Source organism: Sceloporus occidentalis, unplaced genomic scaffold, assembly GCF_023333645.1.
Source record: "Sceloporus occidentalis isolate IW3139 unplaced genomic scaffold, rSceOcc1.0.p SCAF_9, whole genome shotgun sequence".
Lineage (NCBI taxonomy): Eukaryota > Metazoa > Chordata > Lepidosauria > Squamata > Phrynosomatidae > Sceloporus > Sceloporus occidentalis.
Genome location: NW_028316989.1, coordinates 33,035,817 through 33,063,514, shown reverse-complemented (window position 1 = coordinate 33,063,514; position 27,698 = coordinate 33,035,817). Strand labels below are relative to the sequence as shown.

Below are 27,698 nucleotides of genomic sequence, written 5' to 3'. Positions count from 1 at the left end.
GTTCGATTTCCTGCTCAGCCATGGAATCCCATTGGGTGACCTTAGGCAAGTCACACAGTCTCAGCCCCAGAAAAGATAGAATCATAGAATCGTAGAGCTGGAAGAGACCCCAAGGGCCATCCAGTCCAACCTCATCCTGCCATGCAGGAACTCTCAATCAAAGTATCCCTGACAGATGGCCATCCAGCCTCTGCTTAAAGACCTCCAAGAAGATAGGTTCACCTTAGGGTTGCCGTAAGTCGGGCATGACTTTAAGGTACACAACAACAACATACTGTTTTACTATTTATTGTACATATTTGCTAGTTACCTATTTATTAGCTGTGAGAAGGATGCTGCCATCACCCATGATAATCCATCTTTTTCACATGAAACCCTCTCTCCTTGAAATTCACAGCTACCCTGCAAGGGAGATCAGTCAGAAAGAAAAAGAAATTGGTTCACATTTATCTAGTGGGTTTTGTGGCCCACCGGCAACTTGAACTCAGATCTCCCATGTCCCAGCCCAATGCTCTAACCACTTTGTTGTTGTGTGCCTCCAAGTCATTTCCGATTTATGGCGAACCTATCTTGGGGTTTTCTTGGCAAGATTTGTCCAGAGGAGGTTTGCCATTGCCTTCCCCTGAGGCTGAGAGAGTGTGACTTGCCCAAGGTCACCCAATAGTTTTCCATGGCTCAGCTGGGAACTGAACCCTGGTCTCCAGAGTCATATTCTAACATTAAAACCATACGCCACAATAATTCTTACCCTAAATACTCCCATATGCCCTGGATGCCTCCAAACTCTGTTTCTTCCTCTCTCACTCTATTCCAATTAGAATCAAAGGTACCCAGATTTGGCAGAATATTTCCACTCACTAATTCATGTAAAATAAGCAATGACTCCATAAAGGAAACAATGGTCCTGAGTTTGCAAATGGTACTATAATAAATGCTACATTTACATCATGGGCTTCAAATTGCACAGTTTTGTTCTTCGAGGAATTTGACAATTTTACCTGCCTGGTGAAGCCTTCTGGTTATGGCATTCATCTCTGTTTCGGCACCGGGGATATATTTTTGATATGTGAATGTTTTAGTATTAGTATTAACATGTTCTTAAGTCGGTCAAGGTTGTTGGTATGTGTTCTGCTTGTTAAAATTCCAATGAACACTGGTTTGATGCAAATAAAATTTAAGCTGAGTTGCATTTGCAAGACCTGAACAGACCTGTTCGTAACAGGACTTTTTGGAGATCTTGCAATCACTAGGTCACCATAAGTTCAAGTTGACTTGACGGAACATAAAAATTACCCAATATATGCTAGTCTACTCACTTTGTACAAGGCTGAATGCATACACTCCAACAATTCACAGATGAAAACCTGGAAACGTTTGACCAAGTAAAGTCAGAATACAGTATAGTCAAGTACACAAGCTAGGAAAGGCTGCGACTGCTTGCTTTTGCCTGAGTCTACAGGGCAAAGCAAGATTCCACCTTCCTTCCCTCATCGCCTCCATGCTGAGTTAAATGAACGCAAACTATTTTTGCATTTTGAACTGAGGCTGCATCCACATTGCAGCAATAATCCAGTTTGACATCACTCTAACTGCCAGGGCTCAGTGCTATGGAATTCTAGGAACAGTAGTTTTGTGTGACATTTAGCGTTCTCTCTCAAGAGAGCTCTGGTACCACACCAAACTCCAGGTCCCAGAGTTCCACTCCATTGAGCCATGGCAGTTATAATGGTGTTACACTGGATTTATAAATAAACTTAATAATAATAATAATAATAATAAGAAGAAGAAGAAGAAGAATGCTTTATTTATAAATCCAGTTTGACACCACTTTAACTGTCATGGCTCAATACTATGGAACTCTGAGAACTGGAGTTTGGTGTGGCACTAGAGCTCTCTGACAGAGAAATAATAGACAATAATAGACATAATAAAAGGCTACATAATAATAATAATAATAATAATAATAATAATTAGTATTTCTGCGGTGCAGATGTAGCCTCAGCTTGCAGCAACTGAAGTAAACTGGGGACAAAAAGGGGGAATGTGGGAGGAGGAGAGAGAAACTGGGACATTTTCGGAGCAGCTGAAAAAGTGGGATGAGACAGGATTAATTGGGACCGTCCCAAACTGGGACAGTTGGATGGATCTGGTAGCCTTTCAAAGCATCATTTGGGACAGTCTTGTGGTCTCCTTGAGAGGAGGAAGTGATGCAAGTCTTTTCACTGTGCATGATCTCCTTCCCAGCCATGACTCTTTGACCGGCCTTTTTGTTATGTCACAACCCCGGTGGCTCACTCCAAAGTCACAAGGGAAAGCCGGCATGTTACATCAGTCAATCAATTACATTTCCAATGCCCATCTTGCTATGCTGCTCTGAAGCACACTGGAAAGCAACAAACCTTCAGATCTCTCCAACTTTAGCATCCATCTCCAGGCTTCTTCATGTGCCACCTTCCCTAGAAACCCAAACTGTGCCACCCACCCCCCAAGGAACCCTGCAGAGATGTGGCCCAAGAAGAGGGAAAGCGCTACGCGGAAGTAGCAAAAGAAGAAGCGTTTATTCATTTATAGACCAGATGCACGGCAGCGCAGAGCAAACTGCTCAACTTGGCATGTGAGGCTAAAAATAACAAGAGAAAGCGGAACAAAGATATGTTAGTCTCACTGGACTACACACAACACACACGGAAGTATGCAGTCTCAGTGCTTAAGAAACAGCAGCAGCAGCAGAAGGCTGGAACTCTTTAAACAGAGGTTGGATGTCCATCTCTTAGGAGTACTTTAGGGAAGGATTTCTGCCCTGGCAAAGCATTGGAACTAGATGATCATTGGATTCCTTTCCAACTCCTATTTAAAAAGAGGAAGAGGGAAGGAGCAGCTTAATCAATTAATCCGTTAATCTAACAGAAAAGGAAACCTATCAGCTTTTGCAAGCGTTGATGTTGAGGACTTCACTTTATGACCTGAATGAAACCGAAGTTTGACTGGTTGCACCTACAGCTCTCCAAATTCCTTTCATGTGGCATTCTAAGCAAAAAAGGACTCAAGAGAGACATTTTCTGAAAAGAACCCTTAAATCGGCCAGCTGTTCCTGACCTTGCAGAAAAAAAGATTTGGGACCATCAACTTAAGTCTAAAGCTGGTCAAAACCGATCCACAAATGTAGACTCTATAGTGCTTCTGAGGCAGAGGACTATTTGTCTGTCTGTCTGTCTGTCTGTCTGTCTGTCTGTCTGCAGGGATCAGTATTGTATTTGTAGCCGCTGACTACAATATTTAAAAAAAATTTCCTGCAAAGCAGGCCAATAGGCAATAACTGGTGAACTGGAGCTGGTGCAATTTTTAAGTGGCACCACCGTAAAGCAAATAACACAGAAATCTGAAGTGTTTGATAGGTAGCTCAATAAGAATAGTATTTGTTTCGGTCTGATTAGATAACACAACAAGTTTGGTGACTCCTGCAGTCAAGTAAGCAGATAAGAGGCAAGTTGATATGCATTTCAAATTTTGGTATCGAATTCTGGAGAAATGGTCAGCCTGGTTGTGTTGTGGACGGGCCTTTGGTCTGACTCAGAGGGACACTTAAGTTTTGTTGTTGGGTATATGCCTTCAAGTCATTTCAGACTTATGGCAACCCTAAGGGATTACAGTGAGCCTATCACGGGATTTTCACTGCAAGTTTTGCCTTCGCCTTCCTCTATGGTTGAGAGTGTGACTTGTCCAAAGTCACCCAGTGAGTTTCCATGACTGAGTGGGGAATTCAAACCCTGGTCTCCAGAATAATAGCCCAATGCTCAAACCCCTACACCATGCTGGCACTTACGTTTAGTCATTTTAATTTATCTGGCTTAAACAAACAAGAAACTATGGGTGTTACCCAAGCCCTGCCTCCTTCCCACTTGAATCCTGTTCACTCTTTCTGCAGTTTCACTATATCACTGTTCACCCAACCGAGCCAAAACGGTTCATGCCCTAAAAGAAATGCACGCCTTTAAACAACATGATTCTGGGACTAAGTGGTAGTAGTATGGACGTTTCTTCCCTTTTAAATTAGAAAGGTGTCAGTTCCCAAACTCCACTAGCCAATGAATGCAACAGAATTCTGGGCATCTGGAATAGAAAGGACTACCCTTCACATCTCTCAAATCAGAGCTGCAAATCTATTTATTCTTGCAAAGTGACCATTAGCAAGGCTGCACTTAGGTCTATGTGTACAGCTCTTCTTCTTGTTGTTGTGTGCCTTCAAGTCATTTCCAACTCATGGTGACTCTAAGATGAACCTAGCATGGGCGTTTATTGACATGAGTTGTTCAGAGGAGGTTTTGCCATCGCCTTCCCCTGAGGCTGAGAGCATGCAACTTGCCCAAAGTCATCCAATGGGTTCCACAGCCAATGTGGGGAATCAAACCCTGGTCTCCAGAGTCACAGTCCAACACTCAAACCACTATGCCACACTGGTGCAGCTCTGAGACTCTGGCGAAATGCCTCCTTTCAAATATATTCAGTGCCTTTTCGTTCTTACCATTAAAAAGTGTAGCGGTGGGCCACATGTGGCTGATAGGGTTGTTTTTGTGGCCCACAGACCACTCGCAACCTCCTTTCTCAACAATACCCTTCTGTCTGGAAATAAAAGGATTGCACAACAGGGAGAATTTCCACTTCCTAAGCATCAGTTGTCCGAAGAACAAAGTGTAGGCTCCCCAGCTTGTTTTGCATACACATACACGCACAGAAACACACACACAGAGGACCGTGGGTTGCCAAACATGAAGTGGACTACTGCCCACTTCCAGTTTTGAGTCCTCTGGGTTTTTTCCATTTCCCATGAAGATGGGGATCATGGCGGGTCTGAAGGGCACACGATTCACAATTGGCCATGCCATCACAGCTAAAGATGGCAAACATTAAGTCTCCCAGATATTTCCGACTTCAGCTCCCAAGATCCCCAGCTAGTGAGACCGAGGGAAGGGAATGATGTGATTCGTAGTCCGTTCCTATGATAGGTCAAAGGTTCTTTATCTCTGGTGCAAACAATGTAGGGGAATGAACTGTCGTGCCTTAAAATCGTTGACCACTATTTATTTTCCTAGTAAATGTGAACATGAAACATTTAAACCATATTATACTTCCTTTAAATTTTCCCCCCGTCGCTTTTGAGATATTTATACAGCATGTCAAATTATTTCAGACTTAAAAAGCCCAACGCATCTCAGGAGAGGGCTAATGTGCTCTAAAGCCCAGTGCAGTATTAAGAGCTAAGATTTTGCATTTACGTCAATAAATAATACTTTTTAAAAGCAGAATTTAGGCTTTAGGTGTGGGTTGTGCTTCCAAAGATTCCTGCTGAAAAGGAAGCAAAAGGGCTACACCAGAAATACAAAGAGTTAAACAGAGTGCTTGCTATATGGGGTGGGTTTTGTGGTTTTATTGTGGTTTCGATGTTTGTAAGTTTGTACTGTTTTTATATGATGTTTTAACTGTTTTAATGTATTAAGTTTTTAAAGAGTTTTTATTTGTTAGCCACCTTGGATCCCTTTTCTGGGAGAAAGGTGGCATTGAAATTAAATAAATAAAGTGGACCAGGGCAGTTTCAAGCCGATCATTGCACTATCAGATATGACTCAGGCAATATGTATCCTATTTCAACCAGAAGCTGGAAAAATTACCTTTTTCCAACTATAAGTTCTGTAATCATTTTGGGACTGAAAGGCTAATAATAATAGTAATAACTGTATACCTTTGTGGGGTTTTCGTGGCAAGATTTGTTTGGAAGAGGTTTGCCATTGTGTCCCTCTGAGGCTGAGAGAGTGTGATCAAGGGCACTCAGTGGGTTTCATAGCCAAACAGGGGAATCGAACCCTGTCCTCCAGAGTCACAGTCCAATACGCAAACCACTGCGCCACACACCAGAACCAGCACTGGCAGTATAAAGTGGACCAGTGTAGCTTCAAGCTGACTACTTCACTGTTAAATATTCAAAGACAAGTATAAATTCCAAAGCAAACCTTGATTTTTCATTTTATATAAAGGACACCATTTTGTTGTCAATTAGAAGCTGCAAAAGTTGCCTTTCTTAGACTATAATTTCTAGAATCATCCTGTACATCAAAGGCCAGTAATAATGGACTACAATTTCTAGAATCATTTTGTGAATTAAAGCCCTAATAATAATAATAATAATAATAATGGGCTCTGATTCACAGAATGATTCTATAAATTGTTGTTTATAGAATTATTATTATTACTACTACAGTGGGACCTTGTGATCCGCTGGGGTTTGGTTCCAGGATCCCCCATGGATAACAAAATCCATGGATACTCAAGTCCCATTAAATATAATGGCACAGCAAAATGGTGTCCCTTATTTAAAATGGGAAATCAAGGTTTGCTTTGGAATTTATACTTTTAAAAAGTATATATTTTTAAGCCGTGGATTCTTGAATCCATGGATTTAAAAATCTCTGTATAAGGAGGGCTAACTATACTACTACTACAGTACTATTACTTTTACCAGGCTCTGGTTTTGACACCAAGGGATCAGACTGACTACTGTTCAAGGTGTGCTTTCAACTGCAAAAAGATGATATCTGAAAATTGTGGTTAATTAACCTTTCAACATTTTTGTTCACTGAATTGTGAACAGGTTAGGTGTGCTTTTTGCAAGGCTTCCCCCGAGGGCTTTTACAGTCTGAAGGTGAGGCTAAACAGGATTCAGCCTAACTATTATTGAATGAAGAAGAGATGCAAACAGGCAGATGCAGGATGGTGCAAAAGACGTGAGCAAATATACCCTTGTTTCCAACTTTGCCAACATAAAATGTGAAATGTCAATGTTACATTGCTGCTGCTGTTTGTAAATGTATAAATATTAAAATATTTATAAAAGTTTTTAATCCCACACTGCAATTTTTATTAAAACATTTATATCCTACCCTGTGTCCAAGGATCTCAGGTCAGCATGCGACAGATTCCATTTAAACATACTGAAGCAATTTAAAGTGGGAAAACACATTACAAATGTAATTTCCCCCCCTTTTCTTCAGTGTAAAATAACTTATCATACAATGGGCAGGCCAGAGGTTGGAGAAGTTTATTTTGGGGGACCAGACTCTTCTAATCCTTCAGCCAGCACAGAAAGTTATTTTTTAAAAGTAACATGCTTCTATTACTCATTATGGAGTTTGAAGACAAACCTGAAGCACTGTTAGTGAGTATACTGACAAAAAAATAACTTGCTATCTGACTTTGTTTACTGCTTTGCTATTAATTTCTGTTGCGCTTTTGAAAGAAAGAACCTTCGGGTTGCTAAGGGAATGGTAGCAAACGTCAAAAAATTACCGTAAAAATGCTGTTAACAGTAACTTGAAGCCATCACTTGTCTCTTACTTATTAGGTCACTTTTGATATGTGACCTCACTAAAAGTTACTAGTTACTTCTAAGCTATGCGTAAGGATGGCTGGGAGATTCTGTGAAGTGCAATTCAAAAATAGTAACTTTTTAAATCTCCATCTAAGACTCCATTTTGCCCCAGCTCCACATTCCTATTCCTGCCCACCATCCAGGATCCCTGATGGGCTCTAGCCATGCGTGGTTCAGGGATTCTGGGATGTGTCATCCATACAGAACCATAGCTGTCACACAAGGTCCTTTTAATGGAGACACTGTATTTTTTGTATTTTTAATGTTTTAAATAATGGGGGGGGGGGGGGGGTGAAGATTAACATTGGATTTAATTGTTTTTTGTGGGTTTTTTGGTCTATGTGGCCAGGTTCTAGAAGAGTTTCTTCTTGATGTTTCACCAGCATCTGTGGCTATGGGCATCTTCTTTCTCTGAAGATGCCAGCCACAGATGCTGGCAAAACGTCAGGAATAAACGCTTCTAGAACATGGCCACATAGCCCCCAAAACCCACAAAAAATTATGGATGCGGGCCATGAAAGCCTTCGGCTTCACAGTGGATTTAATACTTTTTTTTTCACTTTTGCATGACAAGTTGCTTTAACTGTATTTTGTTTCTAACCTATGCTGTAATCAGCCTTGGGAGAAAGTCAGTACACTAATTAATTCATTCCTTAAATTAATGAATCAAAGCTCTGCCCAAGACCTCCCTCTTTGCTCCAGCTTCAACATCTTTTTCTTGTGCCCTCCCCAGGATCCCTGATAGGCTACCCACCCATGTTGGCTTAGGGATGTTGGGAGACCAAAAGCTCACTTGTCCAAGCTGAGGCTGACACATTCTTTCACGCCAGCTCCAGCGTCCTACTCTTTCCACTTCCCTGGCATCCCTGAAGGCAAAAAAGTTGCTGGAGTGCAATGAAGGAAAGCCTTCGCCCACTCACTGCCTGGCTCTGAAGCTCGCCCAGAGGCCGTCCAGAGGCCTGCCTGCTGCTTCACGCCCACTGATGCTTGCCCAGCAGCCGTCTCTGAAGACAATGCATGCCAGGTGGGCAGAAGCTTTTCCTAGGTCTGCTGGGAACAAAGAAAAAGGCTTCTTAAAAAGAGACTTTAACCTTCTCCTGCATGTCAGTGCACTTTCACAGTGCCTATACATATCAGGGGTGAGTATCAAGCAGCCTTCCAGATGTTGTTTGACTGCAACTGAAGCATGCCTTACCATTGCCTATGCTAGAGGGATCTCGCAGCTCCATTGAGACTAACTGAAAGAAAGAAGTTGGCAGCGTGAGCTTTTGTAGACAAACTGTATATACTCATGTGTAAGTCTAGAAATTTTAGTCAAAGAATTGACCCCAAAAACCTGGGTTGACTTATCCATGGGTCAATGAAACTACTGTACTTTAACTCTTACCAAAAAAAGGAACCATCCCCTGGTGAAAGGTGAGAGCTTAATCCCTTCTCAGAGCACCTAAAAGAAACATCAACTCCCTCTACTCTGTCATCCATCCAGCCTTTTGGGTGAGCACAAACAGTTGTGCTTGTCAAGAAATTTTAAGTTCTTTAGCATTGTTTTCCTTTGCTTCATCCTTAACATCCTTTGTCACATTCAGCTAAGTTTTATCCTTGACTTATCCACAGGTCATATCAAAAACCATAATTCTGGCCTCAAAACCTGCCCTTGACTTATACATGAGGTCGACGTATATTCGAGTATATACGGTAAGTCCTCAGATGGATTTGGAAGTAGACATGTCTACGAAAGCTCATGCTGCCAACTTCTTTCTTTCAGTTCATCTCAAAGGTGCTACAAGATTTCTCTACATACTGATTCTACAGACTAACAGGGCTATATCTTTGCACATCGCCTATGCTGCTGGGAGCCACAATAGAGAAGACTCTCCTGTGCACCACAAGCAAAGTAAGCCTTACTGGGCCACAGCAGAATTATATAACATGTTGTTGTTGTGTGCCTTCAAGTCATTTCTGATTTATGGTGACACTATCGTAGGGCCTTCTTGACAAATTTCTTCAGAGACGGTTTCCCATTGCCATCCTCTGAGGCTGAGAGAGTGTGACTTGCCCAAGATCACCCAGTGGGTTTCATGGTTCAGTAGAGATTCGAAACCTGGTCTCCAGAGTCATAGTCCAACACTCAAACCACTACACCATGCTGGCTCTCATAACACATAGGCAGCTACAAAATCCAGGTCCATATATGCCTACATGTAATTGAGGATTAAAGGCCTGTAGAGATGCAGGATATCTCTGCATCAATACACTGTGGTCCAAAACACACTGCAGAAATAAACCAGTTTGAGATCGCTTTAACTGCCCTGGCTTAATGCTAGGGAATTCTAAGAACTGTAGTTTTGTGAGACATTCACCATTCTCTGTCAGAGCTCTGGTGCCAAAATAAACTACCATTCCCATGATTCCTTAGCACTGAGCCAGAGCAGTTAAACTGATCTGAAAGTGGATTATTTCTGCAGTGTATTTTGGACCTGTGTTAGGACATTGCAGAGGGCCTCCTCAGTTGTGGCACTCCAATTTTGGAATGCCCTGCCCTTGGAGGCCTGATTAATACCAACATTGGTATCATTTCAGCACCAAATGGAAATGTGACTGTTTATCAAGGCCTTTGGGTCTCATTTATTCTTCTCGTGGGTTTAAACACTGCCATCATTCACCACAACATAAACTGAAACCTACTCAGTGCAAGTGTTTATCTGTAAGGACATACTTCCGGAGGCAGAAAGAGTGTCAAATTGCTCCTGTTACTGCTGCTGCTATCTCAGTTTCACTGTTTATCAGGTGTTCAAGAGTTTTATCCAAGAATCTTGGAATGAGCAAAGTATAATCAGGCATGTTCTGATGCTTTTTTGTAATTGTGATCCTATCTATGACATGTTTATTCAGATGTTTTGTCACTCCCTTTGGAATTGCTCCCAGAGCAAGTATCACCACTGGAACCTCAGCTGTTTTCTTTTCAAAAAGGTGCTGAACCTCAATTTGTAAGTCTCTTGGAGACCAGGGTTCGATTCCTCGCTTGACCATGAAACTTACTAGATGATCTTGGGCATGTCACACACTCTGAGTCTCAGGGGAAGGCAATAGCAAACCTCCTCTGAACAAATCTTGGCAAGGAAACCCCAATGACAGGTTCACACCTTAAGGGTCGCTAAAAGTCAGAAACAACTTGAAGGCATACAACAACAAAGCTGCCCTGGGAGCCTTTTTGGCTGAAGGATGTGGTTATAAATACACTAAATAAATAAGAGAAGATCCTGAAGTGTAAAGGATCACTGAACACTAAAGCTAGATTGTGCATGCCATTGTATTTCCCATTTTTATATGCAGCTGTGAAGGCTGGAGAGTGAAGAAAGTGGATAGGAAGAAAATCAATGTATTTGAGTTGCTCCTCATAGGGCTTCATGGTTTTCAGAGCTTTCACCATTTTGATCTCCCTCCTCTGGACACGTTCCAGTTTGTCAACTGACAACCTATTGCCAAATAAATTCATTCGAAATGTGGTGCTGGAGAAGAGTGCTGAGGGGACCATGGACTGCCAGAAAGACAAGTCAATGGGTCTTAGAACAAATCAGGCCCAAAATCTCCCTAGAAGCAAAGATAGGTAAACTGAGGTTGTCATATTTTGGCCATAGCACAAGAAGACAACAGTCAGCAGAAAAGACAATAATGCTTAGTAGAGGGGAATAGGGGGGAAAAACTGTATACCAGACAGATACATTAAATCAGAGAAGCCACAGCCATGAATCTGCAAGATCTGAGCAGGACGGTTTTGGATAGGGTGACTTGGAAATCTCTCATTCATAGATGTAGAGAGATCTTGGAGCACCTTTGAGACTCACTGAAAAAAAGACATTGGCAGCATGAGCTTTCCTAGACTTCAGTCTACATCCTCAGATGCATTTATCTGAATTCATTTCTTTGAATTGTCTCATTCGTAGTCGCCATAGATCAAAACTGATTTGAAGGCAAACAATCACAACAAAATATCAAGAAACAGAGTTAAAATGCAACAAAACTGCCCATAGAGTTTAAAACCAATGAAAGCAAATCCATTCCAAAGGCAAAAGATAAACATCAAGAGAACACTGCGTAGTCTTAGTTTTTCAAAGCAGAAAGGAAGGGAGGGAAGAAAGGAAAGGGAAAGGAAAAAAGAAAACAAGGAAGAAAAGGAAAGGATTTGAGATTTTGAAGACTAGGTTGTGCCTCTGCTGTTTGCCACCTCACCACCGTTCCCTGAACTTTGCCAAAAACAATCACAGTGACAGAGACTCCTAGATTAGGAGACCCACGTCAGCGGGCAAAGTACAGTTGAAGCATTCTGGACTCTAGGAAAATGAGATGGATAGATCCCAGGGAGGGAAACCACTAAGAACGCTGTCACCGCTAGGTTTCATTTTACAACAATGTGCTTTTTCTAGCAGCGAAGATCACTGCTTCCATTTCTGTCTTTTGCGGGGTGGAAAAAGGCATTTTTGTCCCAATACCAATTCAGCAAGAATCCTCAAACCAGAGGTGTCCCAAGGACCAACAACTGATACCCCCCCAAAATGGTACAAACAAACAAACAAACAGTGACATCAAGGAAGGCCTGTTGCAGAAATGAGTTTCTGCAACGCAACCTGCGAATGTGGTTGCAAGCCCGAACTTGAGAACTTGGGAAATGCAAGCCCATCCCTATGGCAGCCACACGGAAGTAACGCTTGCTCCCAATGCTCTGCTTCTTTCCAAATAAATCCCTGGTTTGCATTTTGTTTCCTTGAGTCCTTTCACACCAGACAGTTGTAGCACTAGGATCCCAATTCAACTGCCATGGTGGCCATCTATGGAATCCTGGGATTTGTAGTTTGGCAAAGCACTAGAGCTCTCTGGCTGAGAATTATAAATCCCTCTTCCTAAACTGCAAATCCCAGGATTCTCTACAGTGGCATTTAAAGCGAAACTGTATTATGTGCCTTCAAGTTGTTTCCAACTTATGGTGACCCTCAGGTGATCCTATCACAGGGTTGAGAGTGTGTGACTCACCCAACATCATCCAGTGATGTTTCCATGGCTGAACTCGAACCCTGCTCTCCAAAGTCGTAGTCCAACACTCAAACCATTACACTATGCTGTCTCTTCAGAGCACAATACCTCTATGAAATTTATTGGGTCGCCCTACGTTGACTGGCAACTCAAAGGCAAACACACACACACACACACACAGCTGTGTAGCATAAATAGAGCCCTTGTTTGTTGGTCTTAAAAAAAGAAGACCTATAACTCAAACTCACAAACACAACTTCTTCTTTTTTTCAGGTAGTTCCTGTGACACCCCCCTACACACAAACTAGAAACACACTTCTCTTATTTTAAAGACAGGAAGCTTCAGATGGCTGGGGAGGTGCATTTTCCATCTCCCGGACTTGCTGGAGGATGCCCCATATATATACATTATGTATTGACATATATTTGCATATAGATACATAATGAGCTAGTTTGGTGATAGGACCCACAAAATTCATTTTATGTTTCATATATACCTTTTACACATAGTCTGAAGGTAATGTTTGGGTGTCTTTCACACTGCACGATTATAGCACTATGATTCCATTTAAACTGTCCTGATGAGAGTCACTGTGATGTCGTGGTTTCAGCTTTGAACCACAGATCTGGGCCACTGGGTGACCCTGGGCAAGTCACACTCTCTCAGCCTCAGCGGTTGACAATGGCAACCCCCCCTCTGAAGAAACTTGCCAAGAAAACCTTGTGACATAGAGGTAGTTATGAGCCTGCATCATCCTCACAACAACCCTGTGAGGTAGGAGAGGGTGAGTGAGAATCTCAGGGCTCAGTATAAACTTGAACCCTGATCTCTCAACTCCTGCTCCAACATAGCCCTCATCGTCAGCTAGCATGATTGGTGTCTGGATGATGGGAGTTGTAATCCAACACACTACTAAGGTGTCAGGCTGGGCAAGGTATCGTTTGAATACAAGTGAGTGAAATGGGACAAGCTCAAGGTCTATCAACAAAGTTTTGTAAATAGCTCAGCACAGGACTCGAACCCAGATCTCCCACATCTCAGTCCATCACCCTAACCACTACACTACACAAGAAGGCCAGAAGGGAATGCTTTTATTGTGATGTCTCCATATTATGGCAGAGAACAATCTTCCAGTGCTTCTCATTGCCTTTCCATTGCTTCTCCAGATGTTCTGGACCTGAACTCCCATGGTCCACAACTATCAAGGCCAATGGTTTGGAATGCTGGGAGGTGAAGTCCAAAACATCGAAGATCCAAGACTGAGAACCACTGCAGTACTCTACCAATGGGTCCCAACCTTTGGTCCTCTGTTTTGGACTTCAGATCTCAGATGCCTCAGCCAAGGTGGCCAACTATTATGGGAGCAGAAGTCCCAAACTTCTGGAAGACCATTGGTTAGGAACCAGTGGTAGAGGACTGTTTTCAGTCTTTGATCTTCCATGTTTGGGAAGTATTCTGCAAATAGTCCATGGCCTCTCCATCCCATCAACTCTATCCCTGACACATGTTTCCAAAAAGCAGGAGAGAGAAGGAGAAATCAGCCCTCCTTTATTTAGACACAGGACACTAAAAAGTTTTGATTTCCCCTTTTTGGGCTCCAAGGATGACTTTTGATGGTGGAGATCTGTGCAGGCAGGATATTAATCTTTCTGCCTTGGAACTAAAGCCACTCGCCATCCGACAGGGATTAGAATAAACCCTTTGAAGGGAACGTGATTATTTCACATCTGGCTCCCAGGGAAGTATTACATTTTCTTTCTGTGGCACGGACCAAATGATGGAAATCCCGAGACACAGGGCCACCCAGATGACAATGCCAGGGAAAGCCTTCAAGACCATGGTCAAGCTTTTAGGATGCCAGGGTTTCCAAATCTGGACATTTCTAAATCACGATAACAGCGACCATTCAAAACAGTGGTTCTCAGCCTCGCTCTGATACTCCTCCAAAGCTCCTACCAGCATGGTCTATGGTCAAGGATTCTGGGAGCTGCCATCCAAACCATCAGGAGGGTAGTTGAAACCCACTGGTTGAAACAAAATAAACAGGCAGGTGAATTGGTTTCAGCGTCTTTCAATTAAGAGATGAAAATAGGGCAACCACTCCATAGACTATAACCTCAGCAAATAAAGGCAGTCAAAAGAAAACAGATTTATGATGTTTACTGTATATACTCATGTATAAGTCTATAGGTTAAACAATTGCCCCCAAAAAACCTGAATCAACTTATCCATGGGTCAATGTAAATACTGTACTTTAAATCATATATATTATATTATATATAATCATCCTGTGGTCAAAGGCAAGAGATTAATCTGCCCTGGAAGCACTTATCCCTTTCTACTCACTAATCCATTCAACCTTATGAGGGCAAATAGTTATATCTGTTGGAATCTTGTAAGTTCTTTGGCATTGTTTTCCTTTGCTTCATCCTTTACCTCCTTCATTTACATGTTTTACCCTCGACTTATCCATGTTGAGTTTTACCCTCAACTTATGCATAGGTCATATCAAAATCCATAATTTTAGCCCCAAAACCTGCCCTTGACTTATACATAAGGTTGATTTATAGTCGAGTATATACATTAAGTCCAATTCTGAACCAAAAAAGCTCAGCTCTGTTTCCCTTAGGTCTGTAAAAAATAAATCAGCAAATATTTGCATATGGTCCATTATTTACAGCAGGTCAGGCTCAGGTTTAATAATACTGGAAGTATTTGAAGAGTGTTTTGGCTGCTCACGGGTCTTTTTAAGATGGAGGGGATGTGCTGCACTTTCTTCCTCATTTGTTTTGTTTCAAATGCCTTTGGCCTGTGTTAATTCAAATCCATTTTTTATTATCATAGTCCATTTGTGTTTTTAAAACTGTTTCTTAATATTATACAGTAATTGCTGTTTACCGACATTCTATTTTAATCGACATTACGAGATGCCTTGAGTTCAGTACTAGGAGAAAGATGAGCTACATAAGGAACAAAAACAAAGTAGCACATTAAAATGAATGGGCCTTAGGGGAATCCCATCAATATCAATGGGTCTGGTCTAAGTATGAAGTCTGGATCCCACTCATTCTTTTGCTTTTCCTCCCATTTGACCATGACTTTGCCTATTATCTCTCCCATTACCTCCTACAATTCACCACCCACCATTGGCTAGACTAGTTGGGGATGATGGGCGTTGCATTCCAACACCTATGGGTGGATCTAGTTTGAGGAAGGCTGGTTTATAGTATCATTTCATTTATTTAAAGGATTTTTACTCCGTTCTTCAGTTGGAAAGGCTACCAGGCAGCTGAGAAAATATCAATAAAAACAAAGGAGTTCCTGGATGTAGGCTTACCATATGAAAGATGCAATTCAAAAGGAAAAGTGGGAAACGAAAGAAGAAAAGGAGTAAATGAAGGCATTAATCTGATGATGATGATGACGATGGTGATGGTGATGATGATATTCCTTGCCAGTGTGTGTGGTAGAATGCCTTCCATATAGAAAAATAGCATGCCATGAAAAAGGCAAGACTGAACGACACACACGCACATATACAGAGATAAACATTTTAATTAATAAATAGTCATTACATTTTTAAGCAGTGGTAGACAAATTCAAGTGGTAGACAAATCAAGAGTGTAAAACACAACAGGGTGATAAACCAAAGCAATAAAAAAGCAGGCCATATAAAACCAAGACAGAACCAACAGAACATGACTCCAAACTGGGGTTCATCGTTTCTTGTGGCACCAGAGCTCTCTGATAGAGAAGGCTCAATAGCTCACAAAACTACAAATCCCAGAATTCCACAGCATTGAGCCATGACAGTCAAAGCGGTGTCAAACGGCATTCATTCTGCAGTGTAGATGCAGCCTAAATCCCTATATCTTCAAAATTATAGCAGAACGTAAGTGTCCCAAGACTAATTCCCTATCTCTCCCCTAACTCTTCCTAACTTTGACAGACCCATATCTCTAACTAACCTCCACCTTACCTTTACAATATCCCTTCAACCTTCAGCAAATCACAATTCTTTCTCAACAGATCCTCACCTTACTGCATATACAGTACTATACATGACATAACTATATTTTACCTTAATTTCTGCAGTAAACACAGTATTTCCTTTGAACAAAAATTCATTCATCTCCTAAGTAAAAGTTGGCTAGGTGGAAAACAGCGGCAGCGACAACAGAAAGAGCAAAAATAAAACAGTGCAGGGATCTAAAAAGAAATGAAAAGTCCCAACAAGACAACTTTATTTGAGTTTACAAAACAGTGATGCCTTTATGAGACCAACCAAAATGCACAGAATATACATTGCAAGTTTTCAAAGCTCCACTGGGACTGGCCTGATAAAGAAGCCAGTGGAGCACGGAAAGCTTGTGACATATATTTTTCGCATTGTGGTTGGTCCAAAAAAGGTATTATTGTTGTTATTATTATTATTAAGCTTTATTTATAGAGCTCTGTAAATTTACACAGCGCTTTACATGTCATTGTTTTGTGGGTTTTGGATGTTATTGTCCTTTGCTATATAGCTACCTGTTGAGTTTGTTCGTTCTTTAGATGGCACAGGTTTCTTGCCTCACTCAAGAACCCTTTCAAGCTGGCCCTTGCCATCTGTGAGTTCCATGAGTAATCCTAATGGTTATTGAAAGACATAGAATTTGCTATCAGATTAACAGGGAGCATCTCTTTTTAATCATTTTAAATGCCATCCCAAGACATTTTGAAGCTGAGAAGCAAATGCCAAATTGTGTTCCTCGCATGCTCAAGTTAAGATACGGACTACAAAATGTTACAGATATTACATATGTACTACACAAGGCAAAAATTAAAAAATCCCCAAAGCACTTTTCTCCCACACCATGCCCTCCGAATCAGTTGCTTTTCACTCTCTGCTGCCTTCTTGCCACGCGAGGCAACCACCTCATTCAGCCTAATGGCAGGGCCGGCCCTGGAAAGTGCTTTGTGATCTGTTGACACTGAAACACCCGCTACAACCCAAATCGTAACAGTGACAACGATGACAGAAACACACACAGGTGAGCAGCTCTAAAGATGCGAAGAGCGGACTCAAAGTTCCAGGAGGCAACCTTTTAAAAAGCCATAAAAGAAAAGAAACCCAGGAAAAGAAGAAAGAAATAACATTTCCAACAGTCATCTTGGGGAGAAAAAAATAAGGCGCCCTTTCCAAGTACTAACCACACCTGAACCTACTTAGCTTCCAAACTCAGATGGGATCTGGTGTCTTTAGGGTGTTTAGACAAAATCTGAGCCCTAAAAGCAGCTCCTGGCAATATCACAAGGAGGAGGCTTAGTGAAATGATTAAACATGGTTCAGTTAAGCATCAACCCCTGCAAAGTCTCCATTGGCCACACCACAAAGTTATATATATACAGTATATATATATATATATATGCGCACATAAATATGCTAAGGACACCAGATCCCATCTGATCTTGGAAGGTAAGCAGGGTCAGTCATGGCTAGTACTTGGACAGGTGACTGCCAATGAAGACCAGGTGCCATAGGCAATATTTCAGAGGAAGGTACTGGCAAAACTACCTGAGTATTCCTTGCCTGAGAAAACCCTATGAAATGGGGATCACTATAAGGCATACACACACACACACATATTCAAGGCAGCACTATTATCTTGAGATTTATTGTTGTTGTTGTGTGCCTTCAGAGTAATTTCTGACAACCCTAAGGTGATCCTATCATGTGGTTTTCTTGGCAAAGCTCTTCACAGCCATCCTCTGCAGCTGAGAGACTATACCCAAGGTTACCCAATGGGTTTACATGGCCAAGCCAGGATTCAAACCCTAGTTACCAGAATCATATCCCAATGCTCAAGCTGCTACACCATGGATTCTTTCCCTAGCTTTCAAGATTTGCATTTTGCTTTCCAAGATTTCAAGACAGCACTCTCAACCTAAGATTCCTTCCCTGGGCTGGGAGATTCCAGGACCTAAACTCTGAAAACTCAGGCTTTCCCCCCAGTCATTTATGAATTGACATTTTACTGGCATGCTGTTTTGTGGGTTGCTGAATTTTAAACGCTTTAACCCTCTGGATTATTTTACTGCTTTACAATAACACACATACACACATGCATGAATATATATACCTGAGGCTTTTGTATGTTTTTTAATCTGTCCTGGTTGCAGTCATTTGTAAGAGTCTTTTTACCTGGGGGAAAGGCAGGATAAAAATGAAGGCCAGAGTGGTGTAGTAGTTTGAGCATTGGACGACTCTAGAGACCAGGGTTCAAATCCCTGCTCAGCCACAGAAACCCATTAGATGACATTGGGCAAGTCACACTCTCTCAGCCTCAGAGGAATGCAGTCGCAAACTCCCTTGGAAGAAACTTGCCAAGAAATCCTCCAGGGCCATCTTTTGGGCAGCACAAAGGAATGTTCCACTGAACCTGAGGCCTAAATTTTGGATATTTCCATGTTGCTGGCCAGAAGTGTTGGATTACAATTTCTATCATCCCTAGTCATACCAGCTTGGCCTCACTATTCAAGCATAGCCCAAAACATGAATGGCGCCAGGCTGCGAGAGGCTGGAGTAGACCATACTCAGCTAAAATGTGCAAATGATTTAACACAGTGTAAGGCTGCTTCTGGAAACCCATTGAATGACTGTGGGCATGTCACACTCTCTCAGCCTCGGAGGATGGCAATGGCAAACCCCCTCTGAAAAAACTTGCCAAGAAAACCCCATGAGAGGCTTACCTTAGGACCATCGTAAGTCATAGTTTTTTTGTTATTGTTCATTATTGTTTATTATTGGTTATGGTGGGTAGGTGGGTTTATGGGGCATTGTATTTTATTGTATTTTAAAGCTTTTTAATGTTGTTGTAAGCCGTCTCAATCTCATTGGAGAGGCGGGGGTATAAATAAAATTTATTATTATTATTTATTAAAGTGGAGGCACACAACAACAACAACAAAAATAAATGAATACAACAACAACGCAACACAAGATCTCAATAATAAAGGGATGAGACCAGGTGTCCTTTGCAGATCACCAAAGGTTCTGCGCTGTTCCCTCTTCTTAGGATAATATAACCTCCCCAATTTCTCAGTTACTGCTTCTGCTGCAGTTTTAAGCAGATTTTGCTGAGCTGGGAGACAGAAAAAACCCTGATACAATCCAACTCTGGAGGATAAGGCTGGGCTTTGATCCAGAAGTCAGTTCACTGGTGTCCCCTACTTTCTTCCCAGGCAAATGCCTGGAGCTAGTGATCCATTTACTTTACAGATGAGCATACCTTTCCCTTGGAAAAACTGGAGCAGGAGATGTAAAGGTAGAAGTAACTATAACCGGTTTACAGGGATGCATGGTCTTGCTACTGAAATGTGGCTAGGGTTGAAAAGGAAGTAAAGAGCAACAATTTTTCCATACTCAAAGGTTAATTGAAAGTGAAGAGTTGCAACAGCGGACTAGCTACTTTTGGAGGCTTGGAAATGGAACTACAGTGGGCCCTTGGTATCCGCTGGGGTTTGGTTTTGGGGATAGCGAAATCTGTGGATGCTCAAATCCCATCAAATACAATGGTGTACGAAAATGGCAAAATATAAATGGGAAAATCAAAGTTTGCATCTTGGAATTAAAAAAAAAAATCTCCAAACCATGGATGGTTGAATCTGAGCATAAGGAATCCGTGGATACGGAGGGCCAACGGTGATTAATTTTTAAAAGCAAATTTCCAATCGCTGGGTAAAAGGAACTGAAAGAAAATTAGTCTCAAAGGTCCTACTGATGCCTTTGCATACTGATTTTCCGGACTAAGACGGCTATGTCTTTGAACAAGAGGAAGAAACTATTGGCAACACAGCTGGACGGCAGAAATACAGCCCTTACAAACCATAGTTATCATTATTTATAATAATATGGGCCATGCCACTGGAGGCCAGGGTTCGAATCCCCATTCGGCCATGGAAACCTACTGGGTAACCTTGGGCAAGTCGCACTTTCTCAGCCTCAGAAGAAGACAATGACAAGCCTCTTCTGAACAAACCTTGCAGAGAAAACCCCATGATAGGGTTGCATGAGGCTTGCCATAAGTTGGAAACAACTTAAAGATATAGCAACAACAAAAATTATTTCCCTTAACAAAAACAAAGCACACAAAGAAAACAGGACTTTCTATGATTCTATGATATTACTACTATTTATTATTATTATTATTATTAGTAGTAGTAGTAGTAGTAGTAGTATCCTGCTTTCCTTCCAAAATTGGGACCCAAAGCAACTATTAAGGATAGAGAACCTCTTTCAGCCGAGTTCCAGTGATGGGCATGGCCAAAGGCCAACCCTACCAGCATATTTTAGTTTACAGTAACTAAACCTGTAAAGGAAGCATTTCCACATTTTTAGAATGGAGGGGAGGAACCTGAGAAATAAACAAGCGCAATGTTATGGCAATGAGGGCATAGACACCAGAGGAAGCCCAGAGGGTTGGATTGGGCCCAGGAGGGGCAGAGTTGACCCCAAGGCTTAAGTTTTCACATTCATGCCTTAAAAGAACAAAGATATGCAAAGCCAAAGAGATGGGAAGAGTAATGCAAACGCACAATGGAAGAACAGTGACATCCTTTCTTTCAAAATGCTTTACATTTTAACTTTCTCAGGTATCTGAATTTGACTAGAACTCACAAAACTTATGTTCAAGCAACGTGAGGGAAAGGAATAATAAATAACTAATAATTACGATTAATAACGTAGTGGTTTGGGTGTTGGACTAGGACTAGGGAGTAGGGTTTAAATCTCCTCTCAGCCTCAGAAACCCACTGGGTGACCTTTGGTAAGTCACACTGTCTCAGCCTTGGAGGAAGGCAAAGGCAAAACCCCTCTAAATAAATCATGCCAAGAAAACCTCATGGCCTTAGTGCTGCTATAAGTCAGAAATTACTTGAAGGCATACAGCAACAAGAAGCTTAATAACTAAGGGTGCATCTGCACTGTGGAAATAATGCAGTTTGATGCCATTTTAGGTGACGCCAGTTTAGGAGGGTGTGATCAGGGGGGAAATCACATTATGTTTTGAACTGTTGATATAATAATTTTCACACAGGGGTCTCCCAAGTCCTGAAAATTATTTCAAGGGGCCCTCTAAGGCAGGGATTCCCAAACTTTGTCCTCTAGGTGTTTTGGACTTCAACTCCCATAAGTCCCAACCACCTTGGCCAACAGTCAGGAAATCTGGGAGCTGAAGTCCAAAACACCAGGCAGACCCAAAGTTTGGGAACCCCTCCTCTAAGGTCAAAAGCTTGAGAAAGGCTGCTCTAACCACTACAGACGTTGATGCGATTGGACAGCTGGATCTTGCTCTATAGAAAATGTGCCCATTCAGTCCAATACTGACTGCTCTAATCAGCATAGGATATTGAAGAAAACAAAGCAGGCAGGGGGTCTTCATATCAAATCCCTGCAAAAATAGGATTTTTTAAAATGGAAATGTCAGAGATCGAACCTAGGAGCTTCAGCATGCAAAGCATGTGCTGTAGCACCAAGCTACAGTCCTTTGCCGGCAGCTTCTCAGACGCAGCCTTTGAATGCTTTCGGCTCAGCTCCACTTCAACTCTCTGCCGCTTTCTTCCTATTACCTGTCAGGATGGACACAATCCTGTCATCCCCGGCTCAAGAAGACAGGCAACGGAAGAGGAACAAGGAAGAAGGTGAGATGTACAAGCCTTACCTGCCATGCCTCTGCTTTGCATGCCTTTACTCTACCTTTTTTGCATGCAGAGATATCCACTCTCTGACTTTCTCTGGATTCGTCCAAGGCTTGGGGCAGAAAGCAACATCTCCAAGATACAGCCTGCATTGGATCTCATCCTGACAGCCAGCAATATCACCCATCACTTGCTTCCCAGCATCCCCTTACATTGTCCCCACTACTACCAGCATCACCAGTAGCCAGCCAGCTTCCCAAAGAGATCAGCCACCATCAGCTGCGAAATTTCATCTCTCAGTGAGGTATGCAATGCAATTTTAAGCATGCAGACACATACACACATAGCAAGGCCCAGTGTTGTGGACTGTCCAGGGAACAGCCTTTTTGAATTATAGACAGAATTTTTAAAAAAAAGCCCAGAGTGAGAAGGAGGGCTGGATGTGAAAGAGGGAAAAGGGAAAGAGAGAAAGGAGGGAGGAAAAGGAGAGCAGCACTTACAAGACCTGAACAGAAGCTGAGATGCATCTTGGGTTATATAACAAGGAAAGCCAAGGAACCAATGGCATGGAAACGGTCAAGCTTCCCCATGAAGATTCCTCCCAGCCTTCCCCCACACATACACTTCACAGCCTCGCGTCTCTTGCGGTTTTCCTAGGGAGGAGTTTGATGGCAAGAGAGGAGGGAAGCAGCAGCAACTGCCTGCAGCAGAGAGAAAGCTAGGACTGCAGCAATCCTCCGACGGCTGGAGATCCGGCTTCTTCTCCACTTGTCATCCGGATACGGCACATGCATAGACAGCACTGATAAATAAAAGGTTTTACTATACTATATATACTCAACTATAAGTCAAGCTCATGTATAAGTCGAGGGCAGGTTTTGAGGCCAAAATTTTGGATTTCGATACAACCCATGGATAAGTTAGGGCTATAACTTAGGGGCATGTAATGAAGGATGTAAAATTATAGCAGGCATAACTATTTGTACTCATACTAAAGGCTAAATGGATGAGAGTAGAAGAGGGTCAATGCTTCCAGGGCAGATTAAACTCTTGCCTTTCAACAGGGATGGATATATACAAGTACAAGTATGTACAACTATTTCCCCTCATAAGGTTGGATGGATGAGTGAGTGGAAAGGGGTAAGTGCTCCAAGGGCAGATTAAACTCTTGCCTTTCACCAGAGGATGATAAGTACAGTATTTGGCCATTGACCCATGGATTAAGTCGACTCAGTTTTTGGGGGTCAATTTTTTAACCTAAATGTCTAAACTTATACATGAGTATATACAGTAGTTTCTTTTAGGGGGACCATTAGCTCTCAAGTTGCACACTGGCACTCTCACAGCAAACTGGGCTCCATGACTAGCCCTTCCCATCATGGCTGGACAGACTAACTTCTTTTCTAGCTCCCAATCCTCAACGTCTGGACTGGAGGGATAAACCAGGCTGCTTCTTAAATGCACAGGGATATGTATGCAGTAGGCCAAGTTGCATGTTGGATTACGACTCTGGATTCTGGGGTGCAAATCACTGTTTGAGCATAGGAAAAAAAAAGTCTTGAGCAAGCCACACTCTCTCAGCTTCCAAGGATGGTAACAGCAAACCCCCTCTGAAGAAACCTGCCATGAAATCCTATGATAGGTTTGCATTAGGGTCGCCATAAGTCAAAAATGACTTGGAGGCAAACAACAACTACAATAATATATGCAGTAGATAAAAGGCTTTGAGAGCATTTGCCTGCTTTCAACATGGTGAATCAATCCACATCCTGGCCCTGAAGATCCAAGTTGGAAAGGATTAGGGTGCCTCTGCATAGCATTTCCAACAAATGGGTGCTGTTGTTTTTAAGTCACTGAATCATAGAAAAGTCTGCACAAATCCTTGAAATGCAGGGCAAGCAGAAACAAGGATCTTTTGAATTCAGACCCGGCCCAGTGTGTCTGCCTTGTTCTGGGGGGAAAAAAGGTTTGCAGGATTCCCTTACCAATTTTTCAATTTTATTTGTGCATGCAACAGTCTTTTAGGAGGTGGACATGGAATGAGTTCCAAAAGATTTATAGGACTGAGAACCCCCCAGGCAGGGAGGGGTTAAAACAATGAACACCAACTTTGAGCATGAAGGAAAATGTGCTCTTTGCATGTATGTGGGAGGGATGTCAGAGTTAAGCATGTGCACTGACATCAGCCTTTTGCCAGGAAGAATTGGGTCAACTGAATGGTCAAATACTGTCATGTATTGAAAGCAATAATAAGAACAAAATCACCACCACCACCACCACCATCATCCTCATCATCATCAGATCTGTTATTTGGGCAACTAAAATATAAAGAAGTAAAACTACTCAGTGATGCCGCTTATTCATCCTAACAGCAAACTCTATAGAGCTGTTAAAAGACACAATTATACTGATTTTTTATTAATTATGCTGTTAGTCTGCCTTCCCTTAAGGTCAAGGAGTATGAGGCCCATCAGACGTTGTTTGACTGCAGCTCCCATCAGCTCCAAATAATAATAATAATAATAATAATAATAATAATAGTATAGCCAAGGGTAAAGAAAAAGTTACAGTCCAACAGCAGCTCTGCACAGGCATCTTTTGCCACTACCCTGGCTCAGTGCTAGGGAATTCTGGGAACTGTAGTTTTGTAAGACGTTTAGCCTTATCTATCAGAGAGCTCTGGTGCCACCACAAAATACAATCCCCAGGATTCCCTAGCACAGAGCCAGGGCAGTTAAAGTGGTGTCAAACTGGATTATTTCTGCAGTGTGTTTTGGCCCAAAGTGTAAGAGAGAGAGATTGAAAAAAATTACTTTTTTAGGTTACAATACCCAGAATTCCTCAGCCCACAAGGCCATGCTGGCTGGGGATAATAAGTGTTGCAATCCAACACATCTATAGGGAAGGCTGATCTACACACAAAGGACTATGGGTCATGTAAGGTGACACATGACAGGAGCCAATAACTCTTTTTACAAAGAGAACTAATCGCGACATGCAAAGGAAAAACAAAAATGCAACTCAGCACCAGGTAGCCTGAAGTTAATGTACATGCAATGGAGTTATTTTGATGACCGCATTCAGCGTTGAACAGAAACGAAGGAAGCCAAGCATCTTCAGTCCTCCTGTCTCCCAGCCATTTGAAAATTAAGTTTTGACTCACTCTAATTGGCAAGTAATTTAATTGCTTGCAAACAGACCAAAAATAAAGACACAGAAAATTCACCCTCTAGTCAAGGAGTAAAGAGCTGCCATTCAGAGCAGGAGACAAAGTACAGGTTGCATTAAAGGAGCTTTCGGATGCTTATCTTCCATGCAAGACAGAGCCTGGCTTTTATTTGGAGGCCCCAAGCATCTAGTCCTTGATCCAAAAATCTGGCAATTCCAAAATCACACTGTGCTACAGACATCTCAATAATGGCGCCACACGCCTTGATCATATTCGAGAGGCGGGATAGAAATAAATTATATTATTATTATTATTGCATAAGCTCCTCTAAACCCTATTGAGTTCTTTGCTCATGGCTGACTGCCCTATTGCTTTTATAGACTTTTCAAGATTGCTTTTATAGTTTTTCTGGAGCATCTTTCTCCTCTCTCTCTGCAATACTTTCTGTATTTTTAGGGCATCTTTCCCCCAACTCCCTACAATCTTTCCCCTCTTTCTCCCTGCAATCTTTTCTTTATCTCTAGGCCATCTTTTCCCCATCTCCCTGCATTTTCCCCCATCTCTAGAGCATTTCCTCCCCTTTGTCTCTGCAATCCTTTCCCTATCTCTAGACTATCTTTCATTTCTCTGCAATCTTTTCTTTATCCCTACGCCATCTTTCCCCTATCTCTAAAGGATCATTTCCCAATCTTTTCCAAAGCTGAGGAGTAGGAGTAAGTAAGGAGTAAAGGAGTAAGAGGATTTTACAAGAGTAGGAATAAGGACTAACAAAATATATTTTTTACTCCTTATATTGTTTAGGAATAGGAATATCATTCCTTTATTGTAGATGCAAACACCAAAAAAAACAATTTTATTACTGTATATTGCACTAGGGAAGGGACTGGGAGGCAAAGAGAGACACTTACACACTTACACATACATACAGCCACACGCCAGCCTTGCAAAGCAACCAGGGCTTTTCCCCAGGGCTGGGGAGTAGAAGTAAAGAGTAAGGAGGTTTTTACAGGAGTAGGAATAACATTAAGAAAAAAATATCTCACTCCAGAGTAGGACAAGGAGTAACCCCAAAATCACCACTACTCTCCCAGCCCTGATCTTTTCTTCTAGGCCATCTTTCCAGCATCTCCCTCCAATCTTTCCCTCCTCTAGGCCAGGCCTGCACAATATATGGTCCGCATGTGACCTGCCAAATGATTTTGGGTGGCCTGCAAGGATGTGGAATGACTTCAAGGCTCCTACGCTGCTTGGCCTCCTCCTGAGGAGAGGGCCATGTGGAGGAGGAACGGCTGGGCAGAGGAAGATGGAATATTAATTAATTAATTAATTAATATTTAATTAAAACCTATTTGCAACCCAAATAAGTTTAACTTAATTTAATTTTGGCCCCTGCCTACTATCAAGTACTGCTAGAGTGAAGTTCAGTCTCGTGCCCTGAATTTTTGGAGATGGATTTACAGCTACCTGTACAACAATATAGAGAGAGATCTAGTAGCACCTTTGAGACTAACTGAAAGAAAGAAGTTGGCAGCATGAGCTTTCAGAGACTTCAGTCTACTTCCTCAGGTGCATTTGGTGGAGTGGAAGCCAGGCCCACAGAGATGTATGCCATTGGTATGCAGAACCTTATTCAACCAAATCTGACATTTTCATGAATGCCCTTTTTTTGTTAAGTGCCAGAAGTCCTGAAACACAACTTAAACATGAAAAATGTCAACCACATACAAACCACTGCTGTCTAGTTTGGGCTTCAATTGAGTTTAATTTTACTTGAAGGATTTTCTTGGTCTTGAAAAGGTTTGGTAAACAACAAGAAAAGGTTAACACACTGGCCCTTAAGGTTAGGAGTTGCATCAGTCTGCCTTGCCTGGACTGTTCGCATTTAAGTTGTCCCAACAAAGCAGAGGAAGAAGTTGAAAGTGCAAAGGAACAGAGCAGATGCAAAGAAGGAAAAAACAGGTAAAGACCAGTCTTGGGACAAAGAACTCAAGAAACCAATAAAAATTTCTCCATTCACTTTGCACGGATCACTGCGTAAGAAATTACATTTTAACTGAAATACTGCATTCTGGAGTGTTCTGATCCAAGTTATATTTGTCCAGGCAATCAACTGTATTTGCCCTTCTATGGATATTCTGTTCCATTCCTCTCCTTCCATTTTGTGCTCCCAACAAATAGATTCAGTCCGCCTTGTGGATCCCTCCCTGATAGGATTTCTCTTCTTAAAGTGTTCTTTTTTTTTTTTTTTTGGGGGGGGGGGAGTAGATTTTTGTATATCTTAGGATTTCTTCAAGTCCGCTAATATTTCTTGTCTATGGGTGGTGCAGTTTCAGCTGCATAGTGTGCCAACATACGGGGTTCAAATTCTCATTTACACTTGGAATACATGTTTGTAAAAGTGA

At 41.9% G+C, this 27,698-nt stretch overlaps 1 protein-coding gene across 6 annotated transcripts in view; it reads right to left on the bottom strand.

Annotated features, from left to right (window-relative positions):
* The window catches only part of CSK (C-terminal Src kinase), a 76,858-nt gene that overhangs the window by 35,033 nt on the left and 14,127 nt on the right, over positions 1–27,698 (bottom strand). Inside the window, exon 1 of one of the 6 annotated variants that reach the window (XM_089538630.1) lies at positions 22,628–22,721. The exons of 2 other annotated variants lie outside the window; for them this stretch is intronic. In XM_089538630.1, the coding sequence (XP_089394756.1) occupies positions 22,628–22,654 (27 nt within the window). In that variant the 5' untranslated portion in view covers positions 22,655–22,721. Of the gene's footprint in view, positions 1–310; positions 333–8,615; positions 8,637–22,150; positions 22,170–22,627; positions 22,722–27,698 lie in introns of those variants that run through there. 3 more of the 6 variants (XM_089538634.1, XM_089538631.1, XM_089538633.1) reach the window with 3 other exon arrangements.